Source organism: Salmo salar, chromosome 16, assembly GCF_965601325.2.
Source record: "Salmo salar chromosome 16, fSalSal1, whole genome shotgun sequence".
In the NCBI taxonomy this organism is placed as follows: Eukaryota; Metazoa; Chordata; class Actinopteri; order Salmoniformes; family Salmonidae; genus Salmo; species Salmo salar.
Window position 1 is genome coordinate 3352085 of NC_138306.1, and position 18422 is coordinate 3370506.

The 18422-nt window shown below is 43.7% G+C and overlaps 1 protein-coding gene across 7 annotated transcripts in view; it reads left to right on the forward strand.

Annotated features, from left to right (window-relative positions):
- LOC106573031 (activating molecule in BECN1-regulated autophagy protein 1B) overlaps positions 1–18422 on the forward strand; it is a 51414-nt gene that overhangs the window by 15270 nt on the left and 17722 nt on the right. For 5 of the 7 annotated variants that reach the window (XM_014147644.3, XM_014147639.3, XM_014147640.3 and 2 more), the window contains 8 exons: positions 111–192; positions 323–2031; positions 2406–2492; positions 4119–4304; positions 6983–7164; positions 7573–7683; positions 8259–8447; positions 9783–9937. In XM_014147644.3, coding sequence (XP_014003119.2) covers positions 111–192; positions 323–2031; positions 2406–2492; positions 4119–4304; positions 6983–7164; positions 7573–7683; positions 8259–8447; positions 9783–9937 — 2701 coding nt within the window. The remainder of the gene's footprint in view (positions 1–110; positions 193–322; positions 2032–2405; positions 2493–4118; positions 4305–6982; positions 7165–7572; positions 7684–8258; positions 8448–9782; positions 9938–18422) is intronic. The other 2 variants (XM_014147641.3, XM_014147642.3) reach the window with 2 other exon arrangements.

Consider the following 18422-nt stretch of genomic DNA (forward strand, 5'->3'; position numbering starts at 1 on the left):
CAAAATGTCTTAACATTTATGTTCCATTCACATGCAACAACCCCCAGTGTAGTGAACATGTTGTATGGTTTGCTATGATTAGGATATCTTTGAGTTTATGAAAATCTCAGCTCCATCTCTGTCAGGTTGGTGAGGTTTGATCCTTTGGGGCACAATCTTCTGACGGCTATTGTGAACCCCTCCAACCAGCAGGTGAGTCATTCGTCGCTTAGTGCCTGAACGTTATGCTGAGTTGGGAATAAGGCACATTGTTTTCTGTCTAGAAATGAAAGAATCTTCTCAAAGCCTTAAAAACATGGCTGTACCCTAATATGTTCTTTAGAATGATGATGACTCCGAGGTCCCCATGGACAGTGTAGAGATGCCCCACTTCCGCCAGCGCTCCTTCCTGCCCTCCCAGCCTGTACGCCGCACGCCAATCCTCCACAACTTCCTGCACATCCTGTCATCGCGCTCGTCGGGGGCACAGGCTGGGGGGGATGCGTCCCGCCCTGGTGGGGAGGACAGCGGCGAGCCCCCCAGCATGCCTTTGGGCCAGTACCCAGCCTCGCAGGACCTTGGACTGCCCTACCCAGGTTGCACCCAGCACCTGGGCATGGTGTGCCTCTGCAGCCGCTGCATGGCCAACCGCAGCCCCTCTCTGGGGGAGGGTCCTTCCACCTCCAGGCCTGTTGTCCACCCCGAGCTTCCCCAGGTGGCCTCTCAGCCAGCCCCCCACGCCTCCACCTTTTCGGCCCGTACGGAGCCCCGGCAGCCTTCAGAGCCCACTGGAGCCCAGCAGCGGCCCTCAGCCTTCACCACAGTCTACTACAGTGCCGGCAGCTCCCTGCACCGCGCTGTGCCTACCACCCACGTGGCCAGCCAGCCCCTGAGTCAGCAGCTGTTGCCTACGCCCGGCAACCACCAACACCAACCCCCATCCCGCCCTCTGCCCGGACCTGACTGGACACGCAGCCTGTTAAATATGAGAAGCTCAGAGAGCGGGGCCGGAAGTGGGGGGAGCAGTGGAGGGGGTATGGGTGGTGTTGGGGGTGGGATGCTGCCCCCCCGGACCAGCTCGTCCTCTGTCAGCCTGCTGTCAGTGCTGCGGCAGCAAGATGGCTCCTCCCAGTCCCCCGTCTACACTTCTGCCACTGAGGGACGAGGCTTCCCCCCGCAGCCGGGCGCCGAACTTGGCTCCAGCCCTGTGGCCAATCAGAGAGGAGGAAGTGGTGGTGGAGGAGGAGGGGTGGGCTCCAGCAGTGGGCACCACCCTTTCTGGGATGGCACGCGCAGCAACCCGGCCTCGTTCCGCAATGTGCTCCAGTGCAATCTTAGCCGCTACTTCATGGAGTTCGACCGCATGCAGGACCTGGAGTTGCCGCTGGGGGCCGCCAGCGTGGATGTCGGGGGAGGGGAGGGCGGCCAGGAGCAGATGCAGGAGCTGCTCAACAACAACATAGACCCAGAGAGACCCGGGCCCTCCGTGTCCTCCCACTACCAGCCCCAGCCACCCCCACCTGCCCCTACCGAGAACAACCCCCCTCCCTTCTCTAGCGCCGCCCACTCCTCCCGGGGCCACCTGAACCGCTGCCGGGCCTGCCACAACCTGCTCACCTTCAACCACGACTCCCAACGCTGGGAGCGCACCAGCCCAGCCTCCTCCACCTCCGCTGTCTCCACGCAGGAGGGCTCCAGCTCTCCCTGGCGGCAGCCCCCCAGCCCTGCCTATGAGGAGCCCCATGCATCATCACGGAGCCGGGATCCACACCCCCAACCCCAAGAGAGGGAGAGGAGGGTAGCCCAACCCCCTGAGCCCAGCGAGCTACAGCCCTCCCCAGGCCCTGACGTTGCGGCCATGCCCTTCCCCACCATTGCGTCGTCCTCTGCCCAGCCCGGGGAGCAGACAGTGGGCCTGGTGTTCAACCAGGAGACGGGCCAGTGGGAGCGCGTCTATCGCCAGGCCGCCTCCAGCCGCTCCGCCGACGCACCACCAGAGGCCTTAAGCCAGGAAATGCCTGTAGATAACCCGGATGAGGACTCTCTGAGAAGGTAGAGTAATGAGAAAGGCCTTGGTAGTCTCTGCGGTGTTGTTTTTTGTTCAGACCAGGGTCCTGTTTAGTAGGGCACAACGCATATTGTGAAATGGAAAATGAAAATGAGCATTTCTTATTGAATGAGCTCAGATAGTACCACTCTGTTTCAGACTGTTTTCTTCAGTTTGGTATCTACTGAACACCACTTGTCTCACTTTATCTAGTGATCCACTCTGGCATGATAACATTACAGCAAGTGACTACTGGTCTGCCTTACGCAATATTTCCGTGATAGACTTATATTGTCCAAGTAGTTGGATTTGTATAAAACAAATAGACTCCCTTTGCAGAGGAGATTAATTGCTGATCCATTGGTGGGTTTGTTCACAGAAGGCTGTTGGAGTCCTCCCTCCTCTCTCTCTCCCGCTACGACATGGGAGGATCCCGAGACCACCCTATCTACCCAGACCCCGCCAGGTACCAATCTTAACCCCTATTAAAATTGTATCATCTTTGATATGATAAAACCCATTGAGTAAGGTTGAAAAGATCCTTAATTAACCTCTCTGGGGTATGTGGGACGGTAGCGCCCCACTCGCCAACAGCCAGTGAAATAGCAAAGCGCCAAATTCAAAACAACAAACGCATAATTCAAATTTCTCCCACATACAAGTATTATACACCATTTTAAAGATAAACTTCTCGTTGATCCAACCACAGTGTCCGATTTCAAAAAGGCTTTACGGCGAAAGCATAGCATTAGATTATATTAGGACAGCACCTAGACAAGAAAAACCACACAGCCATTTTCCAAGCAAGGAGAGGCGTCACAAAAACTAGAAATACAGCTAAAATTAATCACTAACCTTTGATGATCATCATCAGATGGCACTCATAGGACTTCATGTTACACAATACATGTATGTGTAACATTTCTGAATTTCTGAACATTGGCGTGATGTTCAGAAATGTTTTGCCTCCAAACCTCCGCTGAATGAGCACATCAATTTACAGAAATACTCATCATAAACGTTGATAAAATATACAACTGTTATGCATAGAATTATAGATACACTTCTCCTTAATGCAACCGCTGTGTCAGATTTCAAAAAAGCTTTACGGCGAAAGCACACTTTGCAATAATCTGAGTACAGCGCTCAGTCACCAAAACAAGCCATACAGATACCCGCCATGTTGTGGAGTCAACAAAAGTCAGAAATAGCATTATAAATATTCACTTACCTTTGATGATCTTCATCGGAATGCCCTCCAAGGAATCCCAGTTCCACAATAAATGTTTGTTTTGTTCGATAAAGTTAATCTTTATGTCCAAATACCTCCATTTTGTTCGCGCATTAGGTTCACTATTCCAAATGCAGAAGGCGCGTGCACTAAAGTCCAGACGAAAAGTAAAAAAAGTTCTATTACAGTTTGTAGAAACATGTCAAACGATGTGTAGAATCAATCTTTAGGATGTTTTTAATCATACATCTTAAAAAATATTCCAACTGGACAATTTCTTTGTCTTCATAAAGGAAAGAGAACTGAGCTCGTGCTCATGGCCGTGCGCGTAACTAAAATAATGGCCTACTGCCAGACACCTGACTCAAACAGCTCTTATTCGCTCCCCATTCACAGTAGAAGCCCGAAACAACGTTCTAAAGACTGTTGACATCTAGTGGAAGCCTTAGGAAGTTCAATATGACCCCATAGACACTGTATATTGGATAGGCAATCACTTGAAAAACTACAAACCTCAAAATCCATCCAGGAGGGGTGGAAATCTTTCTCAGGTTTTTGCCTGCCATATGAGTTCTGTTATACTCACAGACATCATTCAAACAGTTTTAGAAACTTCAGAGTTTTCTATCCAAATTATTTGCATATTCTAGCTTTTGGGCCTGAGTAGTAGGCAGTTTACTCTAGGCACGCTTTTCATCCGGACGTGAAAATACTGCCCCCTACCCCGATGAAGTTAAGTTTCCAGGTGTGCTATCAACCTGAAAATTTGGGTGAAGTTTCTGGAATTTTGCAAGCCTACTATGAACCCTACAGCTGTAATCCCCCATTGAACCCTTCTGTCTGTGGTTATTTTTTCGGCAGGTTATCCCCGGCTGCGTACTATGCCCAGAGGATGATCCAGTACCTGTCAAGGCGGGATAGTATTCGCCAGCGCTCGCTGCGCTACCAGCAGAACCGGCTGAGGACACTCTCCTCCTCGTCGGACAGCCCTGCCGGCAACCCCTCGGCCGCCATTGAGAACAGCGACGTGGACTTTGAGGAGCTAGAGTGAGTTGGCGGCAACCCATCCTGGGTCCGGTTGCCCGATAGTGATGGAACGTAGTCTTACATGTGTTTTAACGATGCGTCTTTCCTACAATGGCCGAAGATGTAAAATGCGTTTCCCAAAACACCAAGCAGAGAGAACGTTTGCTAAGTACGTCATTGAGGCATGTGTCGATACTGATAGGGTCGAAAGAAAGGGCGTGCTGCTCTCGGATGAGCTTTCTCCATTTAAATCTTACCTTAACATTATAATTATTCCACAATACTGACGATGGATCAGCTCCAAGAAAAATATTATCACCTATGGCTGCAAATATTGAGGCGGCTTATTCTAAGGCTTACCCGATAATAATTCACTAAATCACAGTTTTGGCACATCATTGCACACGTTAGGCTAGACATGAACTATATTGAGACAAATTACAGACAGTAACCTACAACTATTATAATATAACTAAATTGATTGAACATGAAATTATTTCAATATGATTGAAATAGGTCTATGGCCTACTGTTTATATTTTAATTCTGTCATCTCGGTTTTCATTTTGAAGCATCTTTTTATACATTGGTTGTTGGAAGAAATTGCAACTTTGTATTCGTAGTCAACTTTGTTCTGAAGTTATCGGAGGTCTCAGAGAGAAGGATGAACCGTGTGTTTCTATGTTTAGCAGAGATCTTCTGTGTAGAAAGTAACGCGGAAGGGCAAAACAGTATCTAACGATGCACTTAGCTGTTCTACGAGTGGTCTGAGGCAGGCGTTAGATTACGAGCGTTTTCAGGTGCAATGTTAATAATGATGGTTTTGGGAAACCGCTCCAGAGATTTAACGATGCTCCTATGAAGGTTCTAATGATGGGAAACCAGGCCCCGGCCCCTTAACCTGTTTAGGATAGGGGGCAGTATTTTCACGGCCGGATAAAAAACGTACCCGATTTAATCTGATTATTACTCCTGCCCAGAAACTAGAATATGCATATAATTGTTTGATTTGGATAGAAAACACCCTAAAGTTTCTAAAACTGTTTGAATGGTGTCTGTGAGTATAACAGAACTCATATGGCAGGCCAAAACCTGAGAAGATTGCATACAGGAAGTGCCCTCTCTGACCATTTCTTGGCCTTCTATAGCCTCTTTATGGAAAATAAGAGGATCTCTGCTGTAACGTGACATTTTCTAAGACTCCCATAGGCTCTCAGAAGGCGCCAGAACGGGGAATGATGACTCTGCAGTCCCTGGCTGAAATACAGTAGCGCATTTGGATAGTGGTCGATCTGAGAACAATGAAACGGGCGCGCGCGTGAAGAGTCCATTTTACATTTTCAGTCTTTGAACGAAAACGACGTCTCCCGGTCGGAATATTATCGTTATTTTACGAGAAAAATCACATAAAAATTGATTTTAAACAGCGTTTGACATGCTTCAAAGTACGGTAATGGAATATTTTGACATTTTTTGTCACGATATGCGCCGGCGCGTCACCCTTCGGATAGTGTCTTGAACGCAAGAACAAAACGCCGCTATTTGGATATAACTATGGATTATTTGGAACCAAAACAACATTGGGTGTAAACTAGAAGTCCTGGGAGTGCATTCTGACGAAGAACAGCAAAGGTAATCCAATTTTTCTTATAGTAAATCTGAGTTTGGTGAGTGCCAAACTTGGTGGGTGTCAAAATAGCTAGCCTGTGATGGCCGGGCTATCTACTCAGAATATTGCAAAATGTGCTTTCACCGAAAAGCTATTTTAAAATCGGACACCGCCATTGCATAAAGGAGTTCTGTATCTATAATTCTTAAAATAATTGTTCTGTTTTTTGTGAATGTTTAATCGTGAGTAATTTAGTAAATTCACCGGAAGTTTTCGGTGGGTATGCTAGTTCTGAACTTCACATGCTGATGTAAAAAGCTGGTTTTTGATATAAATATGAACTTGATTGAACAAAACATGCATGTATTGTATAACATAATGTCCTAGGAGTGTCATCTGATGAAGATCATCAAAGGTTAGTGCTGCATTTAGCTGTGGTTTTGGTTTTTGTGACATTATATGCTAGCTTGAAAAATGGGTGAGTGATTATTTCTGGCTGGGTACTCTCCTGACATAATCTAATGTTTTGCTTTCGTTGTAAAGCCTTTTTGAAATCGGACAATGTGGTTAGATAAAGGAGAGTCTTGTCTTTAAAATGGTGTAAAATAGTCATATGTTTGAAAAATGGAAGTTTTTGGATTTTTGAGGAATTTGTAATTCGCGCCACGCCCTATCATTGGATATTGGAGCGGTGTTCCGCTAGCGGAACATCTAGATGTAAGAGGTTAAAGCTAGAATCCTTAACCTCTCTAGGGTATGTGGGACGAAATCGTCCCACCTACTCAACAGCCAGTTGAATCCCGTGGCGCGATATTCAAATACCTTAGAAATGCTATTACTTCAATTTCTCAAACATATGACTATTTTACACCATTTTAAAGACAAGACTCTCGTTAATCTAACCACACTGTCCGATTTCAAAAAGGCTTTTCATTTTGGTTGGGGCATATAGCTGGTTCTACACAACCAATGGTCTGGGAGGTGGACTAGTCTTGAAATCAGAGTTCAGTGATCCTACTTTGAACCCTTAGCTTCACCACAAGTTTCCCAATAGCCTCTGTTTTCCCAATAACTGTGGGTGTGTTTAACAGTGATAACGGCGACAGGACGAGGCACAGAACACCGCGCAACGCCAGGATGTCTGCTCCTTCGCTGGGGCGCTTCGTTCCCCGGCGGTTCCTGTTGCCTGAGTATCTGCCCTACGCTGGGATCTTCCACGAGAGGGGACAGCCTGGCCTTGCCACTCACTCCTCTGTCAACAGGGTCTTAGCAGGTAATAACCAAGATTGTCCCACTAAAGTGCACTCTGCTTATAGAGCATGTGGTTTGAAGTGATCCAATTGTCCTGTACCCATGTCATCATTATTATAGTGGTCTATAAGACGAGTGCACTGTAATACCCTTAAACCAATACTGTGCCAAGCTGAGCTGTATTTCACTGGCTTGATTACCCATCCTTTATAGTTGGTGGAACCATTCTGAAAGGTGTAAAAGAGGATATCCAAGCTATCCAACAGTTTAAGTGTGCAACAACTGACTTGTTGACTGCTCTCATACATCTCAATGTTATCCATTTGATTGTGTTCATTTCTGCTGTCTGCAATAATGGAAGACAGTCCTTTTCCGACTTCACTTCCAATGCTCTTTCCACTGACCAAAATGTTTTTCTCCTGTCTCTCAGGTGCCTCCATCGGGGACGGCCAGTCGGCGGTGGCTAGTAACATAGCCAACACCACCTATCGGCTGCAGTGGTGGGACTTCACCAAATTCGATCTGCCTGAGATCAGCAACGGTATGTGAAATGTTCAGAACGTTGCAGGTAGAAATAGAATTAATCAAGATGACATGATTCAATATTCTATCTGACAGGCAGTCGTATCTGTTCTACACAATGCACTTCTCTAAACATTCTGTAACGTTACATTCTCCTAAACAAGCCCCAGCTTGTTTTCTTGCCCTGATTGCGTTTACCTTGGTAGAATTATACTGTAGTATTGACATCGTGTGTGTGTGTGGGGGGAGTCATTCTATTCTTGTGGGGACCTAAAATGCCCAGAAATCCCCACAAGAATAGTAAAACCAGGACAATTTGCCGTCGTGGGGACATTTCCCACGTCCCCATGAGGACAAAAGCTATTTTCAGCTTAGGTTTACGGTTAAGGTTAAAATTTGGGTCAGCATTAGGGTTAGGAGTTAGGGTTTGGGTTAGGGAAAATACGATTTTGAATGGAAATACATTTTAGGTCCCCACAAAGATAGAATAACAAAGTGTGTGTGTGTGTGTATGTTTGTGTGCAAAATAATTAAACTGTAGTATTGACATCCTGTGTGTGCCTGTGTGCTTGAGTGTATTCCCCACCCCTCCAGCCTCTGTGAATGTGCTGGTGCCAAACTGTAAGATATACAACGACGCCAGTTGTGACATCTCAGCGGATGGGCAGCTCCTGGCCGTGTTCATACCCAGCAGCCAGCGGGGCTTCCCTGACGAGGGCATCCTGGCCGTGTACTCCCTGGCCCCTCACAACCTGGGGGAGATGCTCTACACCAAGAGATTTGGTAAGTCATATGACGTGGTCCTCTAGCTTAATTGGTAGAGAATGGTACTTGCATCGCCAGGATAGTGGGTTTGATTCCCGGTTGGTTCCCGGTGGGATCAATTCATCTGTACGTAAATAATGTATGCATGCATGGATAAAAGTCACTTTGGATAAGAGTTTGCTAAATGGGATATTATTGTATTATATTATTTAGAAAGTCTTGCCGTCATGGACTTGACCTCCAGGATAGAACTATAGCAGTGTTTACCAAACCTTTTCTTCAAGTACCCCTGGCCAATCCACTTATTCCTGGTATGCCAGTGATGGCAGACCTGATTCCATTGTTCAACTAATCACCTCATTAGTTGAATCAGGTTTGGTAGTTCTGGAATATGTGAAATGCGTGGAACGTCTGGGGGTACCTGAGGAGAGGTTTGTGACACTGAACTAGAGAATCTATACTGAACAAAAATATAAATGCAACGTGCAACAATTTCAATGATTTTACTGAGTTACAGTTCATATAAGGAAATCAGTCAATGTAAATAAATTCATTAGGCCCTAATCTATGGACTTCACATGACTGGGAAGGGGGCACAGCCATGGGTGACCCACCCACTTGGGAGCCAGGCTCAGTCAATCAGAATTAGTTTTTTCCTACAAAAGGGCTTTGTTAAAGAAATAAATACTCCTCAGTATCATCAGCTGTCTGGGTGGCTGGTCTCAGATGATCCCGCAGGTGAAGAAGCCGGATGTGTAGGTCCTGGGCTGGCGTGGTTACATGTGGTCTGTGGTTGTGAGGCCGGTTGGACGTACTACCAAATTCTCTAAAACAACATTGGAGGCGGCTTATGGTAGAGAAATGAACAAAACATTTTCTGGCAACAAGTCTGGTGGACATTCCTGCAGTCAGCATGCCAATTGCACGCTCCCTCAAAACGCGAGACATCTGTTGCATTGTGTTGTGTGACAAAACTGCAAATTTTAGTGGCCTTTTATTGTCCCCAGCACAAGGCGCACCTGTGTAATGATCATGCTGTTGAATCAGCTACTTAAAATGCCACACCTGTAAGGTGGATGGATCATCTTGGCAAAGGTGAAATCCTCACTAGCAGGGATGTAAACAAATTTGTGCACAAAATGTTGGAGAAATAAGCTTTTTGTGCTTATGGAACATCTTTTATTTCAGCTCATGAAACATGGGACGTTTATATTTTTGTTGAGTAAAAAACATTGAATCTAATATATTAGTGTACTAAAGAGGATATTATTTTTAGTGAAGCTAAACTATACTACAATATTAACCGAGAAGAATCTTACCTAACCTTGTCAGTTTGTCTTTCTTCTCCCACAGGTCCCAATGCCATCTCGGTGAGCCTGTCTCCCATGGGCTGCTACGTGATGGTGGGCCTAGCATCTCGCAGGATCCTGCTACATCCCTCCACTGACCACATGGTGGCGCAAGTGTTCCGGCTGCAGCAACCCCACGGCGGCGAGACCTCCATCAGGGTGAGAAAGATATTTTTGTTTCTGTTGTATTCCATAGTGAACATGACCCTGGTTACATGTTGCTGTTAACCTATGTCAGTAGTGTGTGGGTGTAGTGGTAAACAATGAGGGAGAACATAGTAGGATAAGTAGGGGGGTTTAACGTCTATGGGCTAGGTGGGACGTTAGCGTCCCACTTTATTCAACAGCCAGTGGAATCGCGTGGCGCGAAATACAAATACCTCAAAAATGCAATAATTTCAATATTTCAATCATACGACAATTTTACACCATTTGAAAGATGGGACTCTCATTAATCTAACCACATTGTCCGATTTCAAAAAGGCTTTACAGCGAAAGCAAAACATTAGATTATGTTAGGAGAGTACATAGACACAAATAACCACACAGCCATTTTTCAAGCAAGCATATATGTCACAAAAACCCAAAACACAGCTAAATGCAGCACTAACCTTTGATGATCTTCATCAGATGACACTCCTAGGACATTATGTTATACAATACATGCATGTTTTGTTCAATCAAGTTCATATTTATATAAAAAAATGCTTTTTACATTAGCATGTGATGTTCAGAACTAGCTTTTCGGCGAAAGCACATTTTGCAATATTCTGAGTACATAGCTCAGCCATCACGGCTAGCTAATTTGACACCCGCCAAGTTCAGCGCAACCTAAACTCAGAATTACTATTAGAAAAATTGGATTACCTTTGCTGTTCTTCGTCAGAATGCACTCCCAGGACTGGTACTTCCACAACAAATGTTGTTTTTGTTCCAAATAAGTAGATACTGTAGTTTCGATAGACAAACAAAAGGAGAACTACAAAATCGCAGACAGGCCACTTCCTACTTGGAATCTTCTCAGGTTTTTGCCTGCCATATGAGTTCTGTTATACTCACAGACACCATTCAGACAGTTTTAGAAACTTTAGAGTGTTTTCTATCCAAATCTACTAATAATATGCATATTCTCGTTTCTTGGCAAGTGTAGTAACCAGTTTACATTGGGTACGTTTTTTTATCCGGCCGTGTCAATACTGCCTATCTGTATAGCCTAGTGTATTTTTCTGACCAGAGTACTCAGATTATTGCAAAGTATGCTTTCCCAGTAAAGTTATTTTGAAATCTGTCAATGCGAATAACAGTTTAATACTTTAACCACGTTTTATAATGAGTATTTTTTGTAAATTCACTGGCAGTTTTGGGGGAGACACATTTTCTCAACGACACGCGCCGATGTAAAATGCTGTTTTTGGATATAAATATGAACTTGATAGAACAAAAATGCATGTGTTGTCTAACATAATGTCCTAGGAGTGTCATCTGATGAAGATTGTCAAAGGTTAGTGCATAATTTTAGCTGGTTTTCTGCTTTTGGTGACGCCTGTCCTTGAATTGAAAATGGATGTGTGTACTTTTTTGGCTATGTACTGTCCTAACATAATCTGACTTTATGCTTTCGCCGAAAAGCCTCTTTGAAAATCGGACAATGTGGTTCGATTAAGGAGATGTTTATCTTTTAAATGGTGTAAAATAGTTGATTGTTTGAGAAATTGAAATTATTCGATTTTTTATGTTTTGAATTTCCCGCCATGCTAGCAATCCCGTCACAGGGATTAGGTTACCCTCGATCCCCAAGAGGATAATAATAGTGAAGACATCAAAACTATGAAATAACACATAAGGAATCATTCAGTAACCAAGTGCTGCATCAGATGACCTGGCCTCCACAATCACCTGACCTCAATCCAATTGAGATGGTTTGGGATGAGTTGGATTGCAGAGTGAAGGAAAAGCAGCCAACGAGTGCTCAACATCTGTGGGAACTCCTTCAAGACTGTTGGAAAAGCATTCCAGGTGAAGCTGGTTGAGAGAATGCGAGAGAATGCGAGTGTGAAACATGCTGACCACCGCTCGCGGTGTTATTCAATCATTTCACCCACACTGCTCACGCACCTCAGCGAGCATCTGCGTGGCCAGGCGCTAAAATAGAAGGTTCTATTTGCGACGCTCAATGCGCTGCAAGTCCGGCCTTTTCCTTCGCCTCATTGGTGTTTAGGAGCATATACCCACGTGGGTGATTGAAAGATGAACTGACGTCCACACTCCAGTCGGTTGTAGTAATGCACCGTAAAGTTGGTTGCCAACCGCCATATAAAGTTCAAAGAAGTATAAAAGAAGCCTGAGGAAGAAGGACAAATGACGAGAAAGGAATTCAGTTTATAGTTTTATCTGTGGATTAATTGTCGGAGTAGATGACCTTGTGCATTTCAGGTAAAATAACAACCCAATGTTTATATCCCAGGACAAATTAGCTAGCAACAGCAAGCTACCTAGCTAAATTGCCATAAATGTTTAATGCTTTTCGTCTTGTTCCCAAATTAATATAATTTGTTCAGAATTTGTTTTGATATTTCAACCTGCGTGTCCTGACTGTGTCTGGTATGGGGGTACAAAATCAATATGCGCGCGATGGCGCACTCAGGCGCACGCGCGCGTCTGGTTTGGGTCAGCATGTAAAGCTGTCATCGAGGCAAAGGGTGGCTACTTTGAAGAATCTCAAATATTAAATATATTTTGATTTGTTTAACACTTTTTGGGATACTACATGATTCCATGTGTTATTTCATAGTTTTGATGTCTTCACTATTATTCTACAATGTAGAAAATAGTACAAATTAAGAAAAACCCTTGAATGAGTACGTGTGTCCAAACTTTTGACTGGTACTGTAGATCCTGAGCGATATATCAGTTCACTTATATTATTGGCCGATGTTGACCTTTTAAAATCTATATTTGTATATTTGTATAATTTCTCCTATATTCAATAAATAGGAGGAAACAAGGGAATCTCATCCTTATTTAAACACTTGCAGCCATTCGCATGATGTTTCACAATGTAGCGTATACATTTGAAGCATATTTCTTGGATAATTGCTGTTTTGGATGGCAATTTAGGTTTAAAGCTTATTTCAATCAATTCTACTCATTTGTGACCGACCGGCTCAAATCGGTCTTATCTAGCAAAATCTTTACGTTGGATAAAAGTAAAGACTCAGAGCTACAAAATTGTATATCTTTCACTGCATTTGAGGAACACTGGGAAAGTAATTCTTCTTTGAAAGTTGATAAACTTGTAAACTCATTTTTGAGAAAAGTGCCTTTGAATATTTTGGTACCTACTGGAGAGCACTGTTCACACCCTCTTAAGCCAGCTGCACCCATCTCTTTAAGGATTCACATGTGAGGTCATGCGCTAAACAGTGAGTAGTGTAGTAAAGATTAAGACTAAAAGTGGTGAAAGTAGTAGCTTACAATAAGGGAAAATTCCAGGTAAACAGCAAGTGTTCAGATAAAAAATATTTTATAAATATTAGATGACGCTTACCCAGACACACTTGTCTAAATTGATTGGTCATGTGAAAGAAATGCTATAATCCCCAGCCACATCTGGTGGAAAACGTACTAAATTGTAAAGATACCTTAATAGAAAATGACTGAAGTAAAAATAAAAGTCACCCAGTAATATACTACTTGAGTAAAAGTCTAAGTATTTGGTTTTAAAAATACTTAAGTATCAAAAGTAAATGGAATTGCTAAAATGTAGTTAAGTATCAAAAGTAAAAGTATAAATCATTTCAAATTCCTTATATTAAGCAAACCAGATGGCACAATTACATTTTTTATTGACGGATAGCCAGGGGCACACTCCAACACTCAGACAATTTACGAACGAAGCATTTGTGTTTAGTGATGCAGATCAGATGCAGTAGGGATGACCAGGGATGTTCTCTTGATAAGTGTGTGAATTGGACAATTTTCCTGTCAAAATGTAACGAGTACTTTTGGGTGTCAGGGAAAATGTATTGAGTAAAAAGTACATTATTTTATTTTTCGAAATGTAGTGAAGTAAAAGTTGCCAAATATATAAATAGTAAAGTACAGATACCTCCAAAAAATACTTAAGTAGTACTTGAAAGTATTTTTACTTAAGTACTTGACACAACTGGCCACATCTTGCTAAGTGGATGGGTCTTTACAGATGGTGTAAATGGTACAGCCATATGGTTACTTGCATAGCAGCGATATCAGTAATAGATAGTGTCAATATAAATCAAATAATATACAGTATGTACAAGAACAATATCAATAACGATATCACTGAAAGATGAGGTAGTTATATGCCTACGATAAGGGGTAAAAAGTGGCGGAGCAGCAGGATAAAATAAAAAAATAGTAGCAGCAACGTATGGCGTGTGTGTTAGGAGAGAGTCATTCTTCGTCGCAAAACTCCCTGATCTTCTCAAAGTAAGTTTGTTTAGCTGTGTCCAGTCCAGGTGGTGCTTATACAGGCAGACCATCTATGGGAGGAAGGATGTCAGCGTTGTACAGCAGCTGAAACCTGGTCCCGACAGTCTGAACACGCCTTGGCGACAACACCAGGCTCCAGAGCATCAAAGTTGTAAAACAGGAAATAACAAAAGAAATGTAGAAGACATTACAACATCAATTCACCTCCCAAGTTTAGATAAGAAGAATAACCTCATACAATTCACCTGAAGTGCTGATACTGCTTGATCTATGGCAGCGGCCTGAAGTACGGAGTCAGGTGTTGTTGCCAGCCATAGCTTTCCACCAGCACTGTACCATACTCCAGTCTAACCAGCTGTTGGATGTTGACCCCTGTCACAGTGCTGTCTTTCACATGACTGCGCTGCTGCCTTTGCTGGATGACGCCTTCATCAATCAAGTAGTTGACTTGTTGTGGTATTCCATCACAGCAGACACCAAACAAGCAACACTTTCAAGGAGTTAAAAAGTAGATGGGACCTGGCTGCATAGGGTCAGAAGTATAGTGCACCTGTAAACAACAAAAGAACATTAAGATAAATTACAATTAATTGTCTCACCCCTGTCAGTCTGTCTTTACACAGCTCAGTGAAAGGTATTTGCCTGTCTCATACACTACTTTTCAAAAGTTGGGGTTACTTAGAAATGTCCTTGTTTTTGAAAGAAAAACACATTTTATGTCCATTAAATTAACATCAAATTGGTCAGAAATACATTGTAGACATTGTTAAGTTGTAAATGACTATTGTAGCTGGAACCTGCTGATTTTTATCAAACTGAATATCTTCAAAGGCGTACAGAGGCCCATTATCAGCAACCATCACTCCTGTGTTCCAATGGCACATTGTGTTAGCTAATCCAAGTTTATCATTTTAAAAGGCAAATTGATTATTAGAAAACCCTTTTGCAATTATGTTAGCACAGCTGAAAACTATTGTGCTGATTTAAGAAGCAATAAAACTGACCTTCTTTAGACTAGTTGAGTATCTGGAGCATTAGCATTTGTGGGTTCGATAACAGACTCAAAATGGCCAGAAACAAATAACTTTCTTCTGAAACTCGTCAGTCTATTCTTGTTCTGAGAAATGAAGGCTATTCCATGTGAGAAATTGCCAAGAACCTGAAAATCTCGTTCAACACTGTGTCCTACTCCCTTCACAGAACAGTACAATCTGGCTCTAACCACAATAGAAAGAGGAGTGGGAGGCCCCGGTGCACAACTGAGCAAGAGGACAAGTACATTAGTGTCTAGTTTGAGAAACAGACACCTCACAAGTCCTCAACTGGCAGCTTCATTAAATAGTACCCGCAAAATCAGTCTCAATGTCAACAGTGAAGAGGCGACTCCGGGATGCTGGCCTTCTAGGCAGAGTTGCAAAGAATAAGCCATATCTCAGACTGGCCAATAAAAGATTAAGATGGGCAAAAGAACACAGACACTGGACAGAGGAACTCTGCCTAGATGACCAGCATCCCGGAGCCGCCTCTTCACTGTTGACGTTGAGACTGGTGTTTTGTGGGTACTATTTAATGAAGCTGCCAGTTGAGGACTTGTGAGGCGTCTGTTTCTCAAACTAGATTTTGTTACGTTATGGAGTTTTTCTAAATTTGGTGAGGAAAATGTTTAATTCAATCTACACACAATACCCCATAATGACAAAGCAGAAACAGTTTTTTAGACATTTTTGCAAATGTATTAAAAATAAAGAACCTTATTTATGTAATTATTCAGACCCTTTGCTATGAGACTTGTAATAGAGCTCAGGTGCATCCTGATTCCATTTATCATCCTTGTGATGTTTCTACAACTTGATTGATGTCCACCTATGGTAAATTCAATTGATTGGACTTGATTTGGAAAGGCACACACCTGTCTACAGTGAGGGAAAAAAGTATTTGATCCCCTGCTGATTACGTTTGCCCACTGACAAAGAAATGATCAGTCTGTAATTTTAATGGTAGGTTTATTTGAACAGTGAGAGACAGAATAACAACAAAAAAATCCAGAAAAACCCATGTCAAAAATGTTATAAAATGATTTGCATTTTAATGAGGGAAATAAGTATTTGACCCCTCTGCAAAACATCACTTAGTACTTGGTGGCAAAACCCTTGTTGGCAATCACAGAGGTCAGACGTTTCTTGTAGTTGGCCACCAGGTTTGCACACATCTCAGGAGGGATTTTGTCCCACTCCTCTTTGCAGATCTTCTCCAAGTCATTAAGGTTTCGAGGCTGACGTTTGGCAACTCGAACCTTCAGCTCCCTCCACAGATTTTCTATGGGATTAAGGTCTGGAGACTGGCTAGGCCACTCCAGGACCTTAATGTGCTTCTTCTTGAAGCCACTCCTTTGTTGCCTTGGCCATGTGTTTTGGGTCATTGTCATGCTGGAATACCCATCCACGACCCATTTTCAATGCCCTGGCTGAGCGAAGGAGGTTCTCACCCAAGATTTGACGGTACATGGCCCCGTCCATCGTCCCTTTGATGCGGTGAAGTTGTCCTGTCCCCTTAGCAGAAAAACACCCCCAAAGCGTAATGTTTCCACCTCCATGTTTGACAGTGGGGATGGTGTTCTTGGGGTCATAGGCAGCATTCCTCCTCCTCCAAACACGGCGAGTTGAGTTGATACCAAAGAGCTCCATTTTGGTCTCATCTGACCACAACACTTTCACCCAGTTGTCCTCTGAATCATTCAGATGTTCATTGGCAAACTTCAGACGGGAATGTATATGTGCTTTTTTGAGCAGGGGGACCTTGCGGGCGCTGCAGGATTTCAGTCCTTCACGGCGTAGTGTGTTACCAATTGTTTTCTTGGTGACTATGGTCCCAGCTGCCTTGAGATAATTGACAAGATCCTCCTGTGTAGTTCTGGGCTGATTCCTCACCGTTCTCATGATCATTGCAACTCCATGAGGTGAGATCTTGCATGGAGCCCCAGGCCAAGGGAGATTGACAGTTCTTTGTGTTTCTTCCTTTTGCGAATAATCGCACCAACTGTTGTCACCTTCTCACCAAGCTGCTTGGCGATGGTCTTGTAGCCCATTCCAGCCTTGTGTAGGTCTACAATCTTGTCCCTGACATCCTTGGAGAGCTCTTTGGTCTTGGCCATGGTGGAGAGTTTGGAATCTCATTGATTGATTGCTTCTGTGGACAGGTATCTTTTATACAGGTAACAAAAGCTCGTTACCTGTATAAAAGACACCTGGGAGCCAGAAATCTTTCTGATTGAGAGGGGGTCAAATACTCATTTCCCTCATTAAAATGCAAATCAATTCATACAATTTTTGACATGCGTTTTTCAGGATTTTTTTGTTTGTTATTCTGTCTCTCACTGTTCAAATAAACCTACCATTAAAATTATAGACTCATCATTTCTTTGTCAGTGGGCAAATGTACAAAATCAGCATGGGATCAAATACTTTTTCCCCTCACTGTATATAAGGTCCCACAGTTGACAGTGCATGTCAGAGCAGAAACCAAGCAATGAGGTTGAAGGAATTGTCCGCAGAGCTCTGAGACAGGATTGTGTTGAGGCACAGATCTGGGGAAGGGTACCAAAACACTTCTGCAGCATTGATGGTCCCCAGAATACATTGGCCTCAATCATTCTTAAATGGAAGAAGTTTGGAACCACCAAGACTCTTCCTAGAGCTGGCTGCCCCGCCAAACTGAGCAATCGGGGGAGAAGGGCCTTGGTCAGGGAGGTAAAAGGCACATGACAGCCCACTTGAAGTTTGCCAAAAAGCACCTAAAGGACTCTTAGACCATGAGAGGTTCTCTGGTCTGATGACACCAACATTGAACTCTTTGGCCTGAAGGAAACCTGGCACCATCCCTACGGTGAAGCATGGTGGTGGCAGCATCATGCTGTGGGGATGTTTTTCAGCAGCAGGGTCTGGGAGACTAGTCAGGATCGAGGGAAAGATGAATGAAGCAAAGTACAGAGAGATGCTTGATGATAACCTGCTAGAAGGTTCACATTCCAACAGGAAAATGACCCTAAGCACACAGCCAAGACAATGCAGGAGTGGCTTCGACACAAGTCTGAATGTCCTTGAGTGGCCCAGCCAGATCCCAGACTTTAACCCGATCGAACATCTCTGGAGAGACCTGAAAATAGGTGTGCAGCGAC